Source organism: Rutidosis leptorrhynchoides, chromosome 2, assembly GCF_046630445.1.
Source record: "Rutidosis leptorrhynchoides isolate AG116_Rl617_1_P2 chromosome 2, CSIRO_AGI_Rlap_v1, whole genome shotgun sequence".
Taxonomy (NCBI): domain Eukaryota; kingdom Viridiplantae; phylum Streptophyta; class Magnoliopsida; order Asterales; family Asteraceae; genus Rutidosis; species Rutidosis leptorrhynchoides.
Genome location: NC_092334.1, coordinates 712,089,708 through 712,110,818, shown reverse-complemented (window position 1 = coordinate 712,110,818; position 21,111 = coordinate 712,089,708). Strand labels below are relative to the sequence as shown.

General features: G+C 35.4%; 2 protein-coding genes across 2 annotated transcripts; both read left to right on the top strand.

Moving 5' to 3' along the window:
• The first annotated feature begins 1,404 nt into the window (after positions 1-1,404).
• LOC139894215 (uncharacterized) lies at positions 1,405-4,056 on the top strand. The gene is made up of 2 exons (XM_071877431.1): positions 1,405-2,277; positions 3,176-4,056. Exons 1-2 carry the CDS (start codon positions 1,505-1,507, stop codon positions 3,825-3,827), a joined length of 1,425 nt encoding a protein of 474 aa, XP_071733532.1. The 5' UTR covers positions 1,405-1,504; the 3' UTR covers positions 3,828-4,056.
• A 633-nt stretch (positions 4,057-4,689) lies between these two features.
• LOC139890473 (pectinesterase-like) lies at positions 4,690-6,685 on the top strand. Its single transcript, XM_071873349.1, has 2 exons — positions 4,690-5,758; positions 5,988-6,685. The coding sequence occupies exons 1-2, from the start codon at positions 4,690-4,692 to the stop codon at positions 6,683-6,685; spliced, it is 1,767 nt and encodes a 588-aa protein (XP_071729450.1).
• Positions 6,686-21,111: the final 14,426 nt, after the last annotated feature.

The following is a 21,111-nucleotide window of genomic DNA, read 5'->3' as shown; positions in this document are numbered from 1 at the left end:
AACGGTTTAGTGTTTAGGGTTTAGGGTTTAGGGTTTAGGGTTTGGTGTTTTGAGTTTATGGAATAAACCCTAAACCCTAAACCCTAAACTCTAAATCGGGCTAAATTTTACTTCACAAAACATGAAAAAAAACGTTCATATTCTTCACGAACAATATTATCTTGAATGTTATTTTTGTCGATCGTTTTCCCGCCTAAATAATAACATTCATCACGAAGTGTCTCTTCTAAATGTTCATATTTTCGTGTGATCTTGATGCCGGAATTTTTTTTTTCAAAAAAACGAAAATAAAAATAAAAATTTGCTTCCCCCCGCTTCCCCCCGATTGGTTACTTCCCCATTGATCATGCCCATATATATATATATATATATATATATATATATATATATATATATATATATATATATATATATATATATATATATATATATATACACGCCTATAAGTGATTCAAACATAAAAACACACACTACATTCATCCACTTTCAAACATACACTAACATTCAAATATTAAACTGCCATTTTATTTCATAAAACACACTCACACAATGGCGCTTTTAACTGTTTCGATGGATGTTTGGTACGGGGGACAACTAAGCGAAGATTGGAAGATGTACCTGGACGGGCAGTGCAAGTTGTTCGAGTCACTCGATATCACCTACTTGGACACGGGGCGTTTGTTCGACTACATACGCGAACATGTTGACTTCGAGGCCTCGGATTTTTCTTGGTGTGATCCAGAAACCGATAAGTTTGAGTTTATCACGACCGAAAATGAATGACATGAAATTGTCGGGAGAGCCTTACTTAGATGCAACCGAATCGAGTTGTATAGTATTGGTATTTGGACTCGACAATTCAACAGCCGACCTCATCCTCACTACCCGCACAACAGTAGCAATGAGGGTTACGTGAGTGACGACACGATCGGGTCGTATTGAACTTGTTTTTTTTTTCTTTTTTTTCTAGGACTTTGTAATCGTTTTTTTTTAATTTTAGGACTTTGTAATGTTTTTTTTATTATTTTTAGGACTTTGTAATGTTTTATTTTTATTTTTTAGGACTTTGTAATGTTTTTTATTTTATTTTAATTTTTAGGATTTTGTAATTTTTTTTTTTGTATTTTTAGGAATTTGTAATTTTTTATTTATTAATAAAATGTTTATGTTTAGGATTTTAAATGTTATATATAAGTTAATAATATAAAAATTTAGATGTGAGATCAAAGGGTACATGTTAGCAGTTTAGTGGTTAATTTTTAGGATCAAATGTTTTTCTAGGACTTTTACCCATTAGGGACTGTCATAGTTAAGAGGCTCTTAGATTAATCGCTCAAAACAGGTACTTTTATATAACTCCCATTAGATTAATCACTCAAAACACACCAGTCAGGTACTCTTATATTTCACCTTCAATAATTAATAAATATTCAAGCTACACCACCAAAACCCTAAACCCTAATTTTTTGTGGGGTGTTCGGCATAGGCCTAATCGCAAGGAAGGATGGTGGAGGTAAAAGTATGGTCAGGAGAAAGCAAAGATCTAACACGAATTGAGCGAATTGGCGCTCATTCTCACATTCGTGGCCTAGGGCTTGACTCATCCCTTGAACCACGCGCTATATCTGAAGGCATGGTTGGTCAAACGACCGCCCGTAAAGCAGCCGGAGTGATCGTCCAGATGGTCAAAGTTGGTAAGATTGCCGGTCGAGCCGTTCTCCTGGCGGGTCAGCCCGGAACAGGGAAAACAGCGATTGCAATGGGAATGGCCAAATCAATTGGATTGGAAACCCCTTTTGCTATGATTGCAGGTAGTGAACTCTTCTCTCTTGAGATGTCTAAAACAGAGGCTCTTATGCAGGCTTTCAGGAAGGCCATTGGTGTCAGGATTAAAGAGGAAACTGAAGTCATTGAAGGTGAAGTTGTTGAAATCCAAATCGATCGTCCTGCGGCTGCAGCTGCTGCTGCTGCCGCTGCCGCTGCATCGAGAACAGGGAAGCTGACTCTCAAGACAACTGAAATGGAGACTGTGTATGATTTAGGGGCAAAGATGATTGAGGCTTTAGGGAAGGATAAAGTTCAGAGTGGTGATGTCATTGCTATTGATAAGGCTTCTGGGAAAATTACAAAACTTGGGAGATCTTTTTCTAGGTCTAGAGATTATGACGCCATGGGACCAAATACTAAGTTTGTGCAGTGTCCTGATGGAGAATTGCAGAAGAGGAAAGAAGTCGTGCATTGTGTTACACTTCATGAAATCGATGTTATCAATAGCAGGTAAGAAAGATGCCAGTATATATATGTATTCAGTATTCAATTCCTCCTCCTTTTGCTGCTGCTTGTAGATTGTTTGCTTACATGCTACTGCTAATCACCCACCCTTAATCTCAATGTTTGTGTTAAAAACTATTCTTTTTTATTACTACCATTTTTCGTAGAGTTTTGAGATAGACATGATGTGATTCCAACTTGTTCATTTGATCGATACGAGCTTATCATCCATCATAAGCATCATTACTTGAACAACTGCAATTTAAACCTTACATATACAATGAGAGTAAAAAGGAAGAACGGTGGAAAACTGAAAATAGCAAAGTACATCAGTCTAACACCACATTCTCGAGTTGTTTTTAGGACAGAAATGAAAGGATACGGAAAAATACAAAAATAATAGGGATGGAAATGTGATAGAGTAATTTGTTACAAGTACTTCCCATCCAAAATTGGGTGGATTGGAAGGGAAATTATCTATTTATATCAATGATACTACGTATATGTTATATCCAACGTAACGTAATATTTTTTTTTAACAAACAACTCAAAATATACCGTATCAGTTTTATCTATAGGATTTTAGCATAGCCTATGAATATTAACTAAATGTACAACTTATATGGATATAATTCTAAACCTTTTACTCCGTAATTTGGTTTATTTTTCTCTCCGGTCCAACTAAAAAAATCGCAATAAGTGACTACTTTTCTTTTGAAACTAATTATTTTCCTTTTAACTAAGGAATACATATAAAGTCCTAGGATTGGTTTACTTTTATAGATCGACATGGGCCCTCTTTTTATTTTTATATTTTTTTCTCATTATTACAGATATAAAAATAATACAGTAATATTTGCAGTGTTATAACATGAATAATAAAATGTGTGGTAATGAATTGCAGAACACAGGGGTTTCTTGCTCTTTTCACAGGTGACACTGGAGAAATACGAGCTGAGGTGAGGGAGCAGATTGACACCAAGGTCGCAGAGTGGCGAGAGGAAGGAAAGGCAGAGATTGTCCCTGGTGTTCTTTTCATAGACGAAGTCCACATGCTTGACATCGAGTGTTTTTCATTCTTAAATCGTGCATTAGAAAATGACATGGCACCGATACTAGTTGTTGCCACCAACCGAGGAATAACAACTATTCGAGGCACAAACTACAAATCTCCACACGGTATTCCAATCGATTTCTTGGATCGCCTTCTCATCATCTCTACACAACCTTACACAGAAGACGATATTCGTAAGATTCTTGATATACGGTGTCAAGAGGAAGATGTGGATGTATCTGAAGATGCAAAGGTCTTGTTGACCAAAATTGGGGTTGACACATCTTTGAGATATGCCATAAACCTGATAACCTCAGCTGCTTTGGCTTGCCAAAAGAGGAAAGGGAAGGTTGTGGAGATGGAAGACGTGAGTCGAGTTTATGAGCTGTTCTGGGATGTGAAGAGATCGACACAGTACTTGATTGAGTATCAGAGCCAGTACATGTTCAATGAGGCGACAACGGGGGAGGAAGATGATGATGTCAACATGATGGTTGTTTGACAAGGTGCTTGTAATTGTGATTTTAGTTTATGTCTGTGGAATGACATTGTTGAACTGAAGAATGGTAAGTTTCTAATCATATGTAAAGGCCAAATGAACAGCTTCATTTTCCTGTAGCTGGTTATTCTGTCGGATCTGATTGAAAAATGTTTGTGTGGAAGCTTCATGATTTATGTCTTGTTTGCTCTTAACGGGCTTATTTATTTGAAGATTCGTTGTCTTTGCTTTATCTTCGTTGGTTGTTATCATTATACTGGGACCGAGCGGTCGGTATGAGGCCACCACAGGGTTGGTCTTACCTTTTTGTTTTTTTTTTTGTTTTGTTTTGTTATCATTATACTTTGGTCAGTGCTGCAAATGGATGTGATGTTTTCAACCATAATTTTGATAAATTCACACATATTTGTTGTCACTCTTCAATAATTTGAAATGAAAATTTTGTATAATAAACACATCATTAAGGATAATTTATTAAATTTGAGTGGATTTATCAAAAAACATATTTGGAAATATCAAAAGCAAAGTTAATTAAGGAATCGAGGATAATACAGGAAATGTCATAAATCTCTAAATAAATTTTGATTATTGTTTTTCCTTGCAGCAAATTTTTATAAACTGACACTCTCTCTCTAGCAATGGACTAGAGGAGCCAAACAAATCAAGTATAGCGGGCCTTAGATAGCCATGAGTAATTGTTAGTACCAGCACTTAATGATCATGTGTGTGGTTTGTTTGTGTCTTAGTTTTCAAGGCCTTCTGAATTCATCCAACACTTGACAAACAAAACTACTCGTATTTGTTTTTTCTTCATTATTATTTAGGCTTTACAATCCTAACAACGTACACTCCATCTACGATCAACATGCCCACACTTGTATTATTATTTAATATTTTTGCTTCTTCCCTACTTATTATAATTACTGCTACTACTAGTTTAGACTACAATAGAGCTGTTTCATCATCATCAGGGAATGACATAATTAGATCCTTGTGTAGCACAACCTTGTATCCAGATATATGTTACTCCTCCATCATATCCTCCAACTCATATGCAACAATATTATTGTCCCGAGAGGTAGCAATTGGTATTACTGCTAAAAAGGATGTGATTGAAGTCGCAATTAATAAAACAAAGGACACAATCCAAGACAACATCCATAACATACAGAAACTCATCATGCGAATCAAAGTCACAAACAAACACAGCAAAATAATGGCTCTTGATGACTGCTTACAGATGGGAGACGCAACATTACAAGGACTTGACATGGTCATCCAACAACTTAGAGACTACCAGTACCCAACCTCAAATAAACGTCATGCTCACCAACACCTTATATCCCTTATGAGCACCACAATCACCAATAAAGAAACCTGCTTGGACAGCCTCTCCTACTCCGTTGATGATGATGATGATGATGATGATACAGCCTCCTCTAAAGAATTAATTATCAAAGGCCAGGAGCACGCAGGAAAAATGTGTAGTAATGTGCTTGCTATGATTAACAACATTACAACACCACCTGATACTGCTTCACAAAATCATCATCATCATCAGTTAAATGGTAGAAAGAACTTAAAAGAGGAGGAGGAGGATGAGGATGAGGATGAGGTGGTGATTTGGCCCAATTGGTTGTCTGGTGGAGATGCGAGGAAATTATTGGGGTTGTGGGGAGTGAAGCCAAATGTGACTGTGTCAGCCAATGGTAAAGGAGACTATAAGACGGTGACTGAAGCCGTGGAAGCAGCACCATTGAAAAGCGACAAGAGGTATGTCATCAAGATAACTGCAGGGGTGTACAAGGAAAATGTTGAAATTCCAAAACACAAAAGAAACATCATGTTTCTTGGAGATGGAAGAGGTAACACCATTATTACTGGAAACAAGAGCTACGCTTCCGGTATCACCACTTACAAAACTGCAACCGTAGGTACGTACGTACCTACGTAATACCTTAATCATGAGCTTTACCTTAAAAAAAATTTATACCTTTTCTTTGAAATGTATATAAAATAAAATATATTCCAGTATCTAGTTTATTAATATTAATATCAATACTCCTTATTATTAAATTGTAGCATGCATATATGCTGCATATATATATTGACAATCAATTCAGTTCAATTCAATTGGGATTCATGATGTATATAAGTGTGCAGCGGTAATTGGTGATAGATTCTTGGCACGGGATATTACATTTCAAAATACAGCAGGGCCTTCTGGACATCAAGCAGTGGCGTTACTTGTTCGCTCAGATCTATCTGCTTTCTACAGATGTGGTATGGATGCCTACCAAGATACCCTATATGTCCACTCTAACCGTCAGTTCTACGTTAAATGCTTTGTTTTGGGGACTATTGATTTTATTTTTGGGGATGCTACTGCTGTCTTCCAATTCTGTGACATATTTGCCCGTCTACCTAATCCAAACCAAAAAAATATGGTGACAGCACAAGGCAGAACAGATGGTAACCAAAACACTGGCATCGTCATTCATAAATGCAAAATTGGTGCCACCTCTGATCTTAAAGCAGTTCAAACTAATTATTCGACCTATCTAGGAAGGCCTTGGAAGAAGTATTCAAGAACTGTGGTGATGCAATCATCAATCACTGACGTCATACACCCTGAAGGATGGTACCCATGGGAAAAGGGGAGTGATTTTGCATTGGACACTTTGTATTATAGAGAGTACAGAAACAGCGGGTCTGGGTCTAATACATCAAAGAGGGTCAATTGGAAAGGCTGGGGTGTCATCAAGGATAAGAATGAGGCCAAATCCTTTACGGTTGCAAAATTTATCGATGGTTGGGGGTGGTTGCCGTCAACCAACTTCCCTTTCTGGCCTGGTTTGTAATACACTCATTAATCAGCTTGCCTATTATTTTTTTTAGTTCTCAGCTAGCTACTGTATTTCAATGAGGGTCCTTAATATAAGTTGTACTTTATGACATTTAGTCATCAATTTCATATACGTTAGCCATTAACTTTTTATTGTACAAGTTCAAAACCAACATCCTTCCTTCAAGTAGTAGTAGATCTCTTACTGTTTACATACAGTGTCAAGACTTAGTTAAGTACACCACAAGTAACAAGTAATATTATGCACTTGTTTTCTCATGTTAATGAATTGCTTACTATAATATTCTAAACAATTTTGACACGCTTTCTGTCAAAAGTTAGGAAAGTTGGTTATAACAGAGTAGGACATCAGGACAAAAATGCTTACTGACCAAACAATTTGCTCACCACCGAGGTGGTTTGCTGTCTGCTGATCAAAATCTAGATGGTCAGGCTAACAACTTAAGGGCTTGTTTTGGCCCAAAATGTAGTGACCCGAACTTTTCCATGTTTATATATATTAATTGAGATTGATATTTACATGATTAAATGTTTCCAACATGTTAAGCAATCAAACTTGTTAAGACTTGATTAATTGAAATATGTTTCATATAGACAATTGACCACCCAAGTTGACCGGTGATTCACGAACGTTAAAACTTGTAAAAACTATATGATGACATATATATGGATATATATATAGTTAACATGATACTATGATAAGTAAACATATCATTAAGTATATTAACAATGAACTACATATGTAAAAACAAGACTACTAACTTAATGATTTTTAAACGAGACATATATGTAACGATTATCGTTGTAAAGACATTTAATGTATATATATCATATTAAGAGATATTCATACATGATAATATCATGATAATATAATAATTTAAAATCTCATTTGATATTATAAACATTGGGTTAACAACATTTAACAAGATCGTTAACCTAAAAGTTTCAAAACAACACTTACATGTAACGACTAACGATGACTTAACGACTCAGTTAAAATGTATATACATGTAGTGTTTTAATATGTATTTATACACTTTTGAAAGACTTCAATACACTTATCAAAATACTTCTACTTAACAAAAATGCTTACAATTACATCCTCGTTCAGTTTCATCAACAATTCTACTCGTATGCACCCGTATTCGTACTCGTACAATACACAGCTTTTAGATGTATGTACTATTGGTATATACACTCCAATGATCAGCTCTTAGCAGCCCATGTGAGTCACCTAACACATGTGAGAACCATCATTTGGCAACTAGCATGAAATATCTCATAAAATTACAAAAATATGAGTAATCATTCATGACTTATTTACATGAAAACAAAATAACATATCCTTTATATCTAATCCATACACCAACGACCAAAAACACCTACAAACACTTTCATTCTTCAATTTTCTTCATCTAATTGATCTCTCTCAAGTTCTATCTTCAAGTTCTAAGTGTTCTTCATAAATTCTAAAAGTTCTAGTTTCATAAAATCAAGAATACTTTCAAGTTTGCTAGCTCACTTCCAATCTTGTAAGGTGATCATCCAACCTCAAGAAATCTTTGTTTCTTACAGTAGGTTATCATTCTAATACAAGGTAATAATCATATTCAAACTTTGGTTCAATTTCTATAACTATAACAATCTTATTTCAAGTGATGATCTTACTTGAACTTGTTTTCGTGTCATGATTTTGCTTCAAGAACTTCGAGCCATCCAAGGATCCATTGAAGCTAGATCCATTTTTCACTTTTCCAGTAGGTTTATCCAAGGAACTTAAGGTAGTAATGATGTTCATAACATCATTCGATTCATACATATAAAGCTATCTTATTCGAAGGTTTAAACTTGTAATCACTAGAACATAGTTTAGTTAATTCTAAACTTGTTCGCAAACAAAAGTTAATCCTTCTAACTTGACTTTTAAAATCAACTAAACACATGTTCTATATCTATATGATATGCTAACTTAATGATTTAAAACCTGGAAACACGAAAAACACCGTAAAACCGGATTTACGCCGTCGTAGTAACACCGCGGGCTGTTTTGGGTTAGTTAATTAAAAACTATGATAAACTTTGATTTAAAAGTTGTTATTCTGAGAAAATTATTTTTATTATGAACATGAAACTATATCCAAAAATTATGGTTAAACTCAAAGTGGAAGTATGTTTTCTAAAATGGTCATCTAGACGTCGTTCTTTCGACTGAAATGACTACCTTTACAAAAACGACTTGTAACTTATTTTTCCGACTATAAACCTATACTTTTTCTGTTTAGATTCATAAAATAGAGTTCAATATGAAACCATAGCAATTTGATTCACTCAAAACGGATTTAAAATGAAGAAGTTATGGGTAAAACAAGATTGGATAATTTTTCTCATTTTAGCTACGTGAAAATTGGTAACAAATCTATTCCAACCATAACTTAATCAACTTGTATTGTATATTATGTAATCTTGAGATACCATAGACACGTATACAATGTTTCGACCTATCATGTCGACACATCTATATATATTTCGGAACAACCATAGACACTCTATATGTGAATGTTGGAGTTAGCTATACAGGGTTGAGGTTGATTCCAAAATATATTTAGTTTGAGTTGTGATCAATACTGAGATACGTATACACTGGGTCGTGGATTGATTCAAGATAATATTTATCGATTTATTTCTGTACATCTAACTGTGGACAACTAGTTGTAGGTTACTAACGAGGACAGCTGACTTAATAAACTTAAAACATCAAAATATATTAAAAGTGTTGTAAATATATTTTGAACATACTTTGATATATATGTATATATTGTTATAGGTTCGTGAATCAACCAGTGGCCAAGTCTTACTTCCCGACGAAGTAAAAATCTGTGAAAGTGAGTTATAGTCCCACTTTTAAAATCTAATATTTTTGGGATGAGAATACATGCAGGTTTTATAAATGATTTACAAAATAGACACAAGTACGTGAAACTACATTCTATGGTTGAATTATCGAAATCGAATATGCCCCTTTTTATTAAGTCTGGTAATCTAAGAATTAGGGAACAGACACCCTAATTGACGCGAATCCTAAAGATAGATCTATTGGGCCTAACAAACCCCATCCAAAGTACCGGATGCTTTAGTACTTCGAAATTTATATCATATCCGAAGGGTGTCCCGGAATGATGGGGATATTCTTATATATGCATCTTGTCATTGTCGGTTACCAGGTGTTCACCATATGAATGATTTTTATCTCTATGTATGGGATGTGTATTGAAATATGAAATCTTGTGGTCTATTGTTACGATTTGATATATATAGGTTAAACCTATAACTCACCAACATTTTTGTTGACGTTTAAAGCATGTTTATTCTCAGGTGAATATTAAGAGCTTCCGCTGTTGCATACTAAAATAAGGACAAGATTTGGAGTCCATGTTTGTATGATATTATGTAAAAACTGCATTCAAGAAACTGATTTCGATGTAACATATTTGTATTGTAAACCATTATGTAATGGTCGTATGTAAACAGGATATTTTAGATTATCATTATTTGATAATCTACGTAAAGCTTTTTAAACCTTTATTTATGAAATAAAGGTTATGGTTTGTTTTAAAAATGAATGCAGTCTTTGAAAAACGTCTCATATAGAGGTCAAAACCTCGCAACGAAATCAATTAATATGGAACGTTTTTAATCAATAAGAACGGGACATTTCAGTTGGTATCCGAGCGTTGGTCTTAGAGAACCAGAATTTTGCATTAGTGTGTCTTATCGAGTTTGTTAGGATGCATTAGTAAGTCTGGACTTCGACCGTGTTTACTTGAAAAATGATTGCTTAACAAATTTTGTTGGAAACTATATATTTTTAACATGTGAATATTATGTGATATATTAATCTCTTAACGTGTTTGATATTATGTGATAGATGTCTACCTCTAGAACAAGTCCCATTGACTCACCTAATAATAATGAAGAGTCAAATGTAAATTGGAATGATTCGTGGACTGATTCACAAGTTCCCGAAGAGGAACCGGAAGAAGAGTCGGAACCGGAAGAAGAATCGGAACCGGATGAAGAAATAGAACCGGTGGGGGAAATAATAAAACGGTTAAGTAAAAGAAAATCCTCAACCAACCGACCAAGGTTAATTATGGTCAATGGTGTTTCCGCCAAGGAAGCAAAATATTGGGAGGATTACCAATTCTCCGATGAATCAGATTCCGACGAGAATTCCGATGATGTTATAGAAATTACCCCAACTGAATTTAAAAAGGCAAAAGAAAATAATAAGGGAAAGGGCATAAAAATAGAGAAATCTAATTCCAACCCCGATGAACTGTATATGTATCGTCAACCCCCGAAGTCCTTAAGTTGTAACAATGACCCGGGAACCTCTAAACCACCAGGTTTTTCTAAACCAATGTGGATAACGACGGCTCGTATTAGGGGAACATCATATATCCCTAGAAACTGGGCAAAACGAACCAAAACCGAAGAAGAAGAAACGAGCGAATCGGAATAAGATAGTTGTATTCGTGTGGTGTAATATATGTAACATAGTGTTCTTATGCTTTATGATATATGTAAAAATTGCTTGTATTAATAAGTATTTTTTTTTATGAATCTAACTCTTGTCTATTTTACAGTTTAAAAACACAAAATGGATAGACAACCCAATATTTTAAGAGACCTACCCGGAGACATGATTGATGAAATCTTGTCTAGAGTCGGCCAGAATTCCTCGGCACAACTATTTAAGGCGAGATCAGTTTGTAAGACATTCGAAGAACGTTCCAAGAATGTCTTGGTTTATAAGAGACTTTCGTTTGAAAGATGGGGGATATCACATTGGGAAACCCATAAGTTACGATGTGTTTACTTTGACGCATATATTGCGGGGAACCCAAATGCTATTTTACGCAACGGGTTAAGAAATTATTTTGATTCAATATATCCGAATATTGGACTTCGTGATTTAGAAAAAGCGGCTAACATGCAACATAAAGAAGCATGTTATGCTTACGGATTAGTAATGTTCGCTTCTCACCAAAGTGAGAACAAGAACATCGGGCTACAACTATTAAACAAAACGTTTCCACAAGTGACGGAGTCGGTAATTGGGGTAAGAAATGAGGTTTTTAGATTATTACGGGACTGTTGGACATTACGTAACCCTCGTCCCTTTGACGACGTTACAACACGCTGTCTTATCAACGGCCATAACGGTTATGTTGCACAAGACCAAGGATGGGAAGTAGTCCTAGTAAAACCAGAATGCATGACTTGTTTCTGGACGTATGAATTACGTGTCTTTATTGCCTTTGCTGAACGACTTGTGTACTAGCTAGAATTATCTTCACAACTATCTTGTATCAAAGTTATTGTGTGCTATATTTCATGCTTTATGTAAAATAAGCGGTATTGTAAGTTTGTAAAATATTGTATAAAAGTTTGAACGCGAAATATTATTATAATCAGTTTTTCATATAGAATTGTAGTAGTTGAATTGTATATTAGCTACTAAGTATGAACTTAACGGGTAGGTACTACCCGAATTTAAACTTATAAAACGCTAATATGAAGAAAAAGCTTTTATAAATGAGTTCATATTATGCTACAAAATACTATTAACTACTCTTAATATTCTGTATGATTAACTTGTTCCATTTAACTATTTTGAAGGAAATGGCACCGACTACTCGACACACCGTGAATATGAATGAAGAGGAATTCCGTACTTTTCTAGCTTCAAACATAGCCGCAGTACAGGCTGCGCTACATACCAACAATAACCTTGGATCTAGCAGTACAGGAAATCGTGTAGGATGCACCTACAAAGAATTCACTGCCTGCAAACCTTTGGAATTTGATGGAACCGAAGGGCCGATCGGATTGAAACGGTGGACCGAGAAGGTCGAATCGGTGTTTGCCATAAGTAAGTGTACTGAAGAGGACAAAGTAAAGTACGCTACGCATACCTTCACAGGTTCTGCGTTAACATGGTGGAATACCTATCTAGAGCAAGTGGGACAAGACGATGCGTACGCACTACCGTGGTCAGCATTCAAGCACTTGATGAACGAGAAGTACCGTCCCAGAACCGAGGTCAATAAGCTCAAGACAGAACTTAGAGGGTTACGAACCCAAGGATTTGATATTACCACATACGAAAGACGATTCACAGAATTGTGCCTATTGTGTCCGGGAGCATTCGAAGATGAGGAAGAGAAGATCGACGCGTTTGTGAAAGGATTACCGGAAAGAATCCAAGAAGATATAAGCTCACACGAGCCCGCCTCCATACAACAGGCATGTAGAATGGCTCACAAACTAGTGAACCAGATTGAAGAAAGAATTAAAGAACAGACTGCTGAAGAGGCCAATGAGAAGCAAGTCAAAAGAAAGTGGGAGGAAAATGGTGATAAGAATCACCAATACAACAACAACAACAATCGCAACATCAATCGCAACTACAACAAATGGCTCAACAACAACAACAACAACAACAACAACAACAGCAACTACAACAATCATCCCAACAACAATAATAACCGCAACAACAACAACAATCAGAAACAGCTATGCCAAAGGTGTGAAAAGTATCACTCGGGGTTCTGCACCAAATTTTGCAACAAGTGTAAAAGAAATGGTCATAGCGCGGCGAAGTGTGAGGTCTACGGACCAGGGGTTAATAGAACAAAAGAAACAAATGGTGTCGGAACGAGTAATGGCGGAGCAAGTAGTGTCGGAGCAAGCTATGCCAATGTAGTTTGTTATAAATGTGGAAAACCGGGCCACATTATTAGAAATTACCCGAACCAGGAGAACACGAATGGACAAGGCCGCGGAAGAGTTTTCAATATTAATGCGGCAGAGGCACAGGAAGACCCGGAGCTTGTTACGGGTACGTTTCTTATTGACAATAAATCTGCTTACGTTTTATTTGATTCGGGTGCGGATAGAAGCTATATGAGTAGAGATTTTTGTGCTAAATTAAGTTGTCCATTGACGCCTTTGGATAGTAAATTTTTACTCGAATTAGCAAATGGTAAATTAATTTCAGCAGATAATATATGTCGGAATCGAGAAATTAAACTGGTTAGCGAAACATTTAAGATTGATTTGATACCAGTAGAGTTAGGGAGTTTTGATGTGATAATCGGTATGGACTGGTTGAAAGAAGTGAAAGCGGAGATCGTTTGTTACAAAAATGCAATTCGCATTATACGAGAAAAAGGAAAACCCTTAATGGTGTACGGAGAAAAGGGCAACACGAAGCTACATCATATTAGTAATTTGAAGGCACAAAAACTAATAAGAAAAGGTTGCTATGCTGTTCTAGCACACGTCGAGAAAGTACAAACTGAAGAAAAGAGCATCAATGATGTTCCCGTCGCAAAAGAATTTCCCGATGTATTTCCGAAAGAATTACCGGGATTACCCCCACATCGATCCGTTGAATTTCAAATAGATCTTGTACCAGGAGCTGCACCAATAGCTCGTGCTCCTTACAGACTCGCACCCAGTGAGATGAAAGAACTGCAAAGCCAATTACAAGAACTTTTAGAGCGTGGTTTCATTCGACCAAGCACATCACCTTGGGGAGCTCCTGTTTTGTTTGTCAAGAAGAAAGATGGTACATTCAGGTTGTGTATCGACTACCGAGAGTTGAACAAACTTACCATCAAGAATCGCTACCCACTACCGAGAATCGACGACTTATTTGATCAACTACAAGGCTCGTCTGTTTATTCAAAGATTGACTTACGTTCCGGGTATCATCAAATGCGGGTGAAAGAAGATGATATTCCAAAGACTGCTTTCAGAACACGTTACGGTCATTACGAGTTTATGGTCATGCCGTTTGGTTTAACTAATTCACCAGCTGTGTTCATGGACCTTATGAACCGAGTGTGTGGACCATACCTTGACAAGTTTGTCATTGTTTTCATTGATGACATACTTATTTACTCAAAGAATGACCAAGAACACGGTGAACATTTGAGAAAGGTGTTAGAAGTATTGAGGAAGGAAGAATTGTACGCTAAGTTTTCAAAGTGTGCATTTTGGTTGGAAGAAGTTCAATTCCTCGGTCACATAGTGAACAAAGAAGGTATTAAGGTGGATCCGGCAAAGATAGAAACTGTTGAAAAGTGGGAAACCCCGAAAACTCCGAAACACATACGCCAGTTTTTAGGACTAGCTGGTTACTACAGAAGGTTCATCCAAGACTTTTCCAGAATAGCAAAACCCTTGACTGCATTAACGCATAAAGGGAAGAAATTTGAATGGAATGATGAACAAGAGAAAGCGTTTCAGTTATTGAAGAAAAAGCTAACTACGGCACCTATATTGTCATTGCCTGAAGGGAATGATGATTTTGTGATTTATTGTGATGCATCAAAGCAAGGTCTCAGTTGTGTATTAATGCAACGAACGGAGGTGATTGCTTATGCGTCTAGACAATTGAAGATTCACGAACAAAATTATACGACGCATGATTTGGAATTAGGCGCGGTTGTTTTTGCATTAAAGACTTGGAGGCACTACTTATATGGGGTCAAAAGTATTATATATACCGACCACAAAAGTCTTCAACACATATTTAATCAGAAACAACTGAATATGAGGCAGCGTAGGTGGATTGAATTATTGAATGATTACGACTTTGAGATTCGTTACCACCCGGGGAAGGCAAATGTGGTAGCCGATGCCTTGAGCAGGAAGGACAGAGAACCCATTCGAGTAAATTCTATGAATATAATGATTCATAATAACCTTACTACTCAAATAAAGGAGGCGCAACAAGGAGTTTTAAAAGAGGGAAATTTAAAGGATGAAATACCCAAAGGATCGGAGAAGCATCTTAATATTCGGGAAGACGGAACCCGGTATAGGGCTGAAAGGATTTGGGTACCAAAATTTGGAGATATGAGAGAAATGGTACTTAGAGAAGCTCATAAAACCAGATACTCAATACATCCTGGAACGGGGAAGATGTACAAGGATCTCAAGAAACATTTTTGGTGGCCGGGTATGAAAGCCGATGTTGCTAAATACGTAGGAGAATGTTTGACGTGTTCTAAGGTCAAAGCTGAGCATCAGAAACCATCAGGTCTACTTCAACAACCCGAAATCCCAGAATGGAAATGGGAAAACATTACCATGGATTTCATCACTAAATTGCCAAGGACTGCAAGTGGTTTTGATACTATTTGGGTAATAGTTGATCGTCTCACCAAATCAGCACACTTCCTGCCAATAAGAGAAGATGACAAGATGGAGAAGTTAGCACGACTGTATTTGAAGGAAGTCGTATCCAGACATGGAATACCAATCTCTATTATCTCTGATAGGGATGGCAGATTTATTTCAAGATTCTGGCAGACATTACAGCAAGCATTAGGAACTCGTCTAGACATAAGTACTGCCTATCATCCACAAACTGATGGGCAGAGCGAAAGGACGATACAAACACTTGAAGACATGCTACGAGCATGTGTTATTGATTTCGGAAACAGTTGGGATCGACATCTACCGTTAGCAGAATTTTCCTATAACAACAGCTACCATTCAAGCATTGAGATGGCGCCGTTTGAAGCACTTTATGGTAGAAAGTGCAGGTCTCCGATTTGTTGGAGTGAATTGGGGGATAGACAGATTACGGGTTCGGAGATTATACAAGAAACTACCGAGAAGATCATCCAAATTCAACAACGGTTGAAAACCGCCCAAAGTCGACAAAAGAGCTACGCTGACATTAAAAGAAAAGATATAGAATTTGAAATTGGAGAGATGGTCATGCTTAAAGTTGCACCTTGGAAAGGCGTTGTTCGATTTGGTAAACGAGGGAAATTAAATCCAAGGTATATTGGACCATTCAAGATTATTGATCGTGTCGGACCAGTAGCTTACCGACTTGAGTTACCTCAACAACTCGCGGCTGTACATAACACTTTCCATGTCTCGAATTTGAAGAAATGTTTTGCTAAAGAAGATCTCACTATTCCGTTAGATGAAATCCAAATCAACGAAAAACTTCAATTCATCGAAGAACCCGTCGAAATAATGGATCGTGAGGTTAAAAGACTTAAGCAAAACAAGATACCAATTGTTAAGGTTCGATGGAATGCTCGTAGAGGACCCGAGTTCACCTGGGAGCGTGAAGATCAGATGAAGAAGAAATACCCGCATCTATTTCCAGAAGATTCATCAACACCTTCAACAACTTAAAATTTCGGGACGAAATTTATTTAACGGGTAGGTACTGTAGTGACCCGAACTTTTCCATGTTTATATATATATTAATTGAGATTGATATTTACATGATTAAATGTTTCCAACATGTTAAGCAATCAAACTTGTTAAGACTTGATTAATTGAAATATGTTTCATATAGACAATTGACCACCCAAGTTGACCGGTGATTCACGAACGTTAAAACTTGTAAAAACTATATGATGACATATATATGGATATATATATAGTTAACATGATACTATGATAAGTAAACATATCATTAAGTATATTAACAATGAACTACATATGTAAAAACAAGACTACTAACTTAATGATTTTTAAACGAGACATATATGTAACGATTATCGTTGTAAAGACATTTAATGTATATATATCATATTAAGAGATATTCATACATGATAATATCATGATAATATAATAATTTAAAATCTCATTTGATATTATAAACATTGGGTTAACAACATTTAACAAGATCGTTAACCTAAAAGTTTCAAAACAACACTTACATGTAACGACTAACGATGACTTAACGACTCAGTTAAAATGTATATACATGTAGTGTTTTAATATGTATTTATACACTTTTGAAAGACTTCAATACACTTATCAAAATACTTCTACTTAACAAAAATGCTTACAATTACATCCTCGTTCAGTTTCATCAACAATTCTACTCGTATGCACCCGTATTCGTACTCGTACAATACACAGCTTTTAGATGTATGTACTATTGGTATATACACTCCAATGATCAGCTCTTAGCAGCCCATGTGAGTCACCTAACACATGTGGGAACCATCATTTGGCAACTAGCATGAAATATCTCATAAAATTACAAAAATATGAGTAATCATTCATGACTTATTTACATGAAAACAAAATAACATATCCTTTATATCTAATCCATACACCAACGACCAAAAACACCTACAAACACTTTCATTCTTCAATTTTCTTCATCTAATTGATCTCTCTCAAGTTCTATCTTCAAGTTCTAAGTGTTCTTCATAAATTCTAAAAGTTCTAGTTTCATAAAATCAAGAATACTTTCAAGTTTGCTAGCTCACTTCCAATCTTGTAAGGTGATCATCCAACCTCAAGAAATCTTTGTTTCTTACAGTAGGTTATCATTCTAATACAAGGTAATAATCATATTCAAACTTTGGTTCAATTTCTATAACTATAACAATCTTATTTCAAGTGATGATCTTACTTGAACTTGTTTTCGTGTCATGATTTTGCTTCAAGAACTTCGAGCCATCCAAGGATCCATTGAAGCTAGATCCATTTTTCACTTTTCCAGTAGGTTTATCCAAGGAACTTAAGGTAGTAATGATGTTCATAACATCATTCGATTCATACATATAAAGCTATCTTATTCGAAGGTTTAAACTTGTAATCACTAGAACATAGTTTAGTTAATTCTAAACTTGTTCGCAAACAAAAGTTAATCCTTCTAACTTGACTTTTAAAATCAACTAAACACATGTTCTATATCTATATGATATGCTAACTTAATGATTTAAAACCTGGAAACACGAAAAACACCGTAAAACCGGATTTACGCCGTCGTAGTAACACCGCGGGCTGTTTTGGGTTAGTTAATTAAAAACTATGATAAACTTTGATTTAAAAGTTGTTATTCTGAGAAAATTATTTTTATTATGAACATGAAACTATATCCAAAAATTATGGTTAAACTCAAAGTGGAAGTATGTTTTCTAAAATGGTCATCTAGACGTCGTTCTTTCGACTGAAATGACTACCTTTACAAAAACGACTTGTAACTTATTTTTCCGACTATAAACCTATACTTTTTCTGTTTAGATTCATAAAATAGAGTTCAATATGAAACCATAGCAATTTGATTCACTCAAAACGGATTTAAAATGAAGAAGTTATGGGTAAAACAAGATTGGATAATTTTTCTCATTTTAGCTACGTGAAAATTGGTAACAAATCTATTCCAACCATAACTTAATCAACTTGTATTGTATATTATGTAATCTTGAGATACCATAGACACGTATACAATGTTTCGACCTATCATGTCGACACATCTATATATATTTCGGAACAACCATAGACACTCTATATGTGAATGTTGGAGTTAGCTATACAGGGTTGAGGTTGATTCCAAAATATATTTAGTTTGAGTTGTGATCAATACTGAGATACGTATACACTGGGTCGTGGATTGATTCAAGATAATATTTATCGATTTATTTCTGTACATCTAACTGTGGACAACTAGTTGTAGGTTACTAACGAGGACAGCTGACTTAATAAACTTAAAACATCAAAATATATTAAAAGTGTTGTAAATATATTTTGAACATACTTTGATATATATGTATATATTGTTATAGGTTCGTGAATCAACCAGTGGCCAAGTCTTACTTCCCGACGAAGTAAAAATCTGTGAAAGTGAGTTATAGTCCCACTTTTAAAATCTAATATTTTTGGGATGAGAATACATGCAGGTTTTATAAATGATTTACAAAATAGACACAAGTACGTGAAACTACATTCTATGGTTGAATTATCGAAATCGAATATGCCCCTTTTTATTAAGTCTGGTAATCTAAGAATTAGGGAACAGACACCCTAATTGACGCGAATCCTAAAGATAGATCTATTGGGCCTAACAAACCCCATCCAAAGTACCGGATGCTTTAGTACTTCGAAATTTATATCATATCTGAAGGGTGTCCCGGAATGATGGGGATATTCTTATATATGCATCTTGTCATTGTCGGTTACCAGGTGTTCACCATATTAATGATTTTTATCTCTATGTATGGGATGTGTATTGAAATATGAAATCTTGTGGTCTATTGTTACGATTTGATATATATAGGTTAAACCTATAACTCACCAACATTTTTGTTGACGTTTAAAGCATGTTTATTCTCAGGTGAATATTAAGAGCTTCCGCTGTTGCATACTAAAATAAGGACAAGATTTGGAGTCCATGTTTGTATGATATTGTGTAAAAACTGCATTCAAGAAACTGATTTCGATGTAACATATTTGTATTGTAAACCATTATGTAATGGTCGTGTGTAAACAGGATATTTTAGATTATCATTATTTGATAATCTACGTAAAGCTTTTTAAACCTTTATTTATGAAATAAAGGTTATGGTTTGTTTTAAAAATGAATGCAGTCTTTGAAAAACGTCTCATATAGAGGTCAAAACCTCGCAACGAAATCAATTAATATGGAACGTTTTTAATCAATAAGAACGGGACATTTCACAAAACACCTTATGAGCCCATTCTGTGTTGTCCATAACTTCATTCTTTTAGAGAAAATACCTTACCTTTTTATGTTAAAAAAGGACAAACAAACTATTACATTACATTTTGGACAAACATATTTCAAATCACCAGAGCAGCATTATACCAGCTAAAATGCCTATAAACCTATTAACAAAGTTAATGAATAGCTGAATTAATTTGCTTAATCATGATGTTTGTTAGTTCTATAATCATGTTGTCACTTGGTCATCTTTATTTATATCTAATTATTACTGTAGTAGTGTCAACAAGAAAGCATTTTGTTTATCATTCATGTTATTGCCAGTGAAAGATTTACTGTAATAAAGAAAAATAGTGTCCCTTATGCTGGATCCATGGAATGGAATTAATCAAGTATGAAGGTGGTTATTACAATAAGGAAAGCAACCATAAGAGCCAGAAAAATGCAATGTTTAGGTGTTGGTAGATGGGCTTATTTGATTGGTTAGTCACCTTTTGAATTTGCTCAGTGTGTTCAAGCTGAACTGCAGTTCTTAATTCCTCTACTTTACTATGAACACTTGTCACTCATCTCATCACCTTCTCCTCGAATTTTGATCTCATCTTTTGAATCTTTACCTAAAAATATACTACCTCCGTCTCATTCCAATAGTCCAGTATTCCATTTTGTGTTGTCCCAAATTAATAGTCCACTTCCATAAATAGAAAGGAAAGAAGATATTTCATTGGTGGATCTGGAGAGAGAAGATATTTCATTGGTGGAGAAATGAAGTTAGTGGGATTTCCTAAAACTGCGTGTTTTTTGTCTGTGGACTATTGAAATGAGACGGAGGGAGTAATACGTAGTATAATATAAGCTCATATATATATATATATAGTGTTTTAATCATCTATATA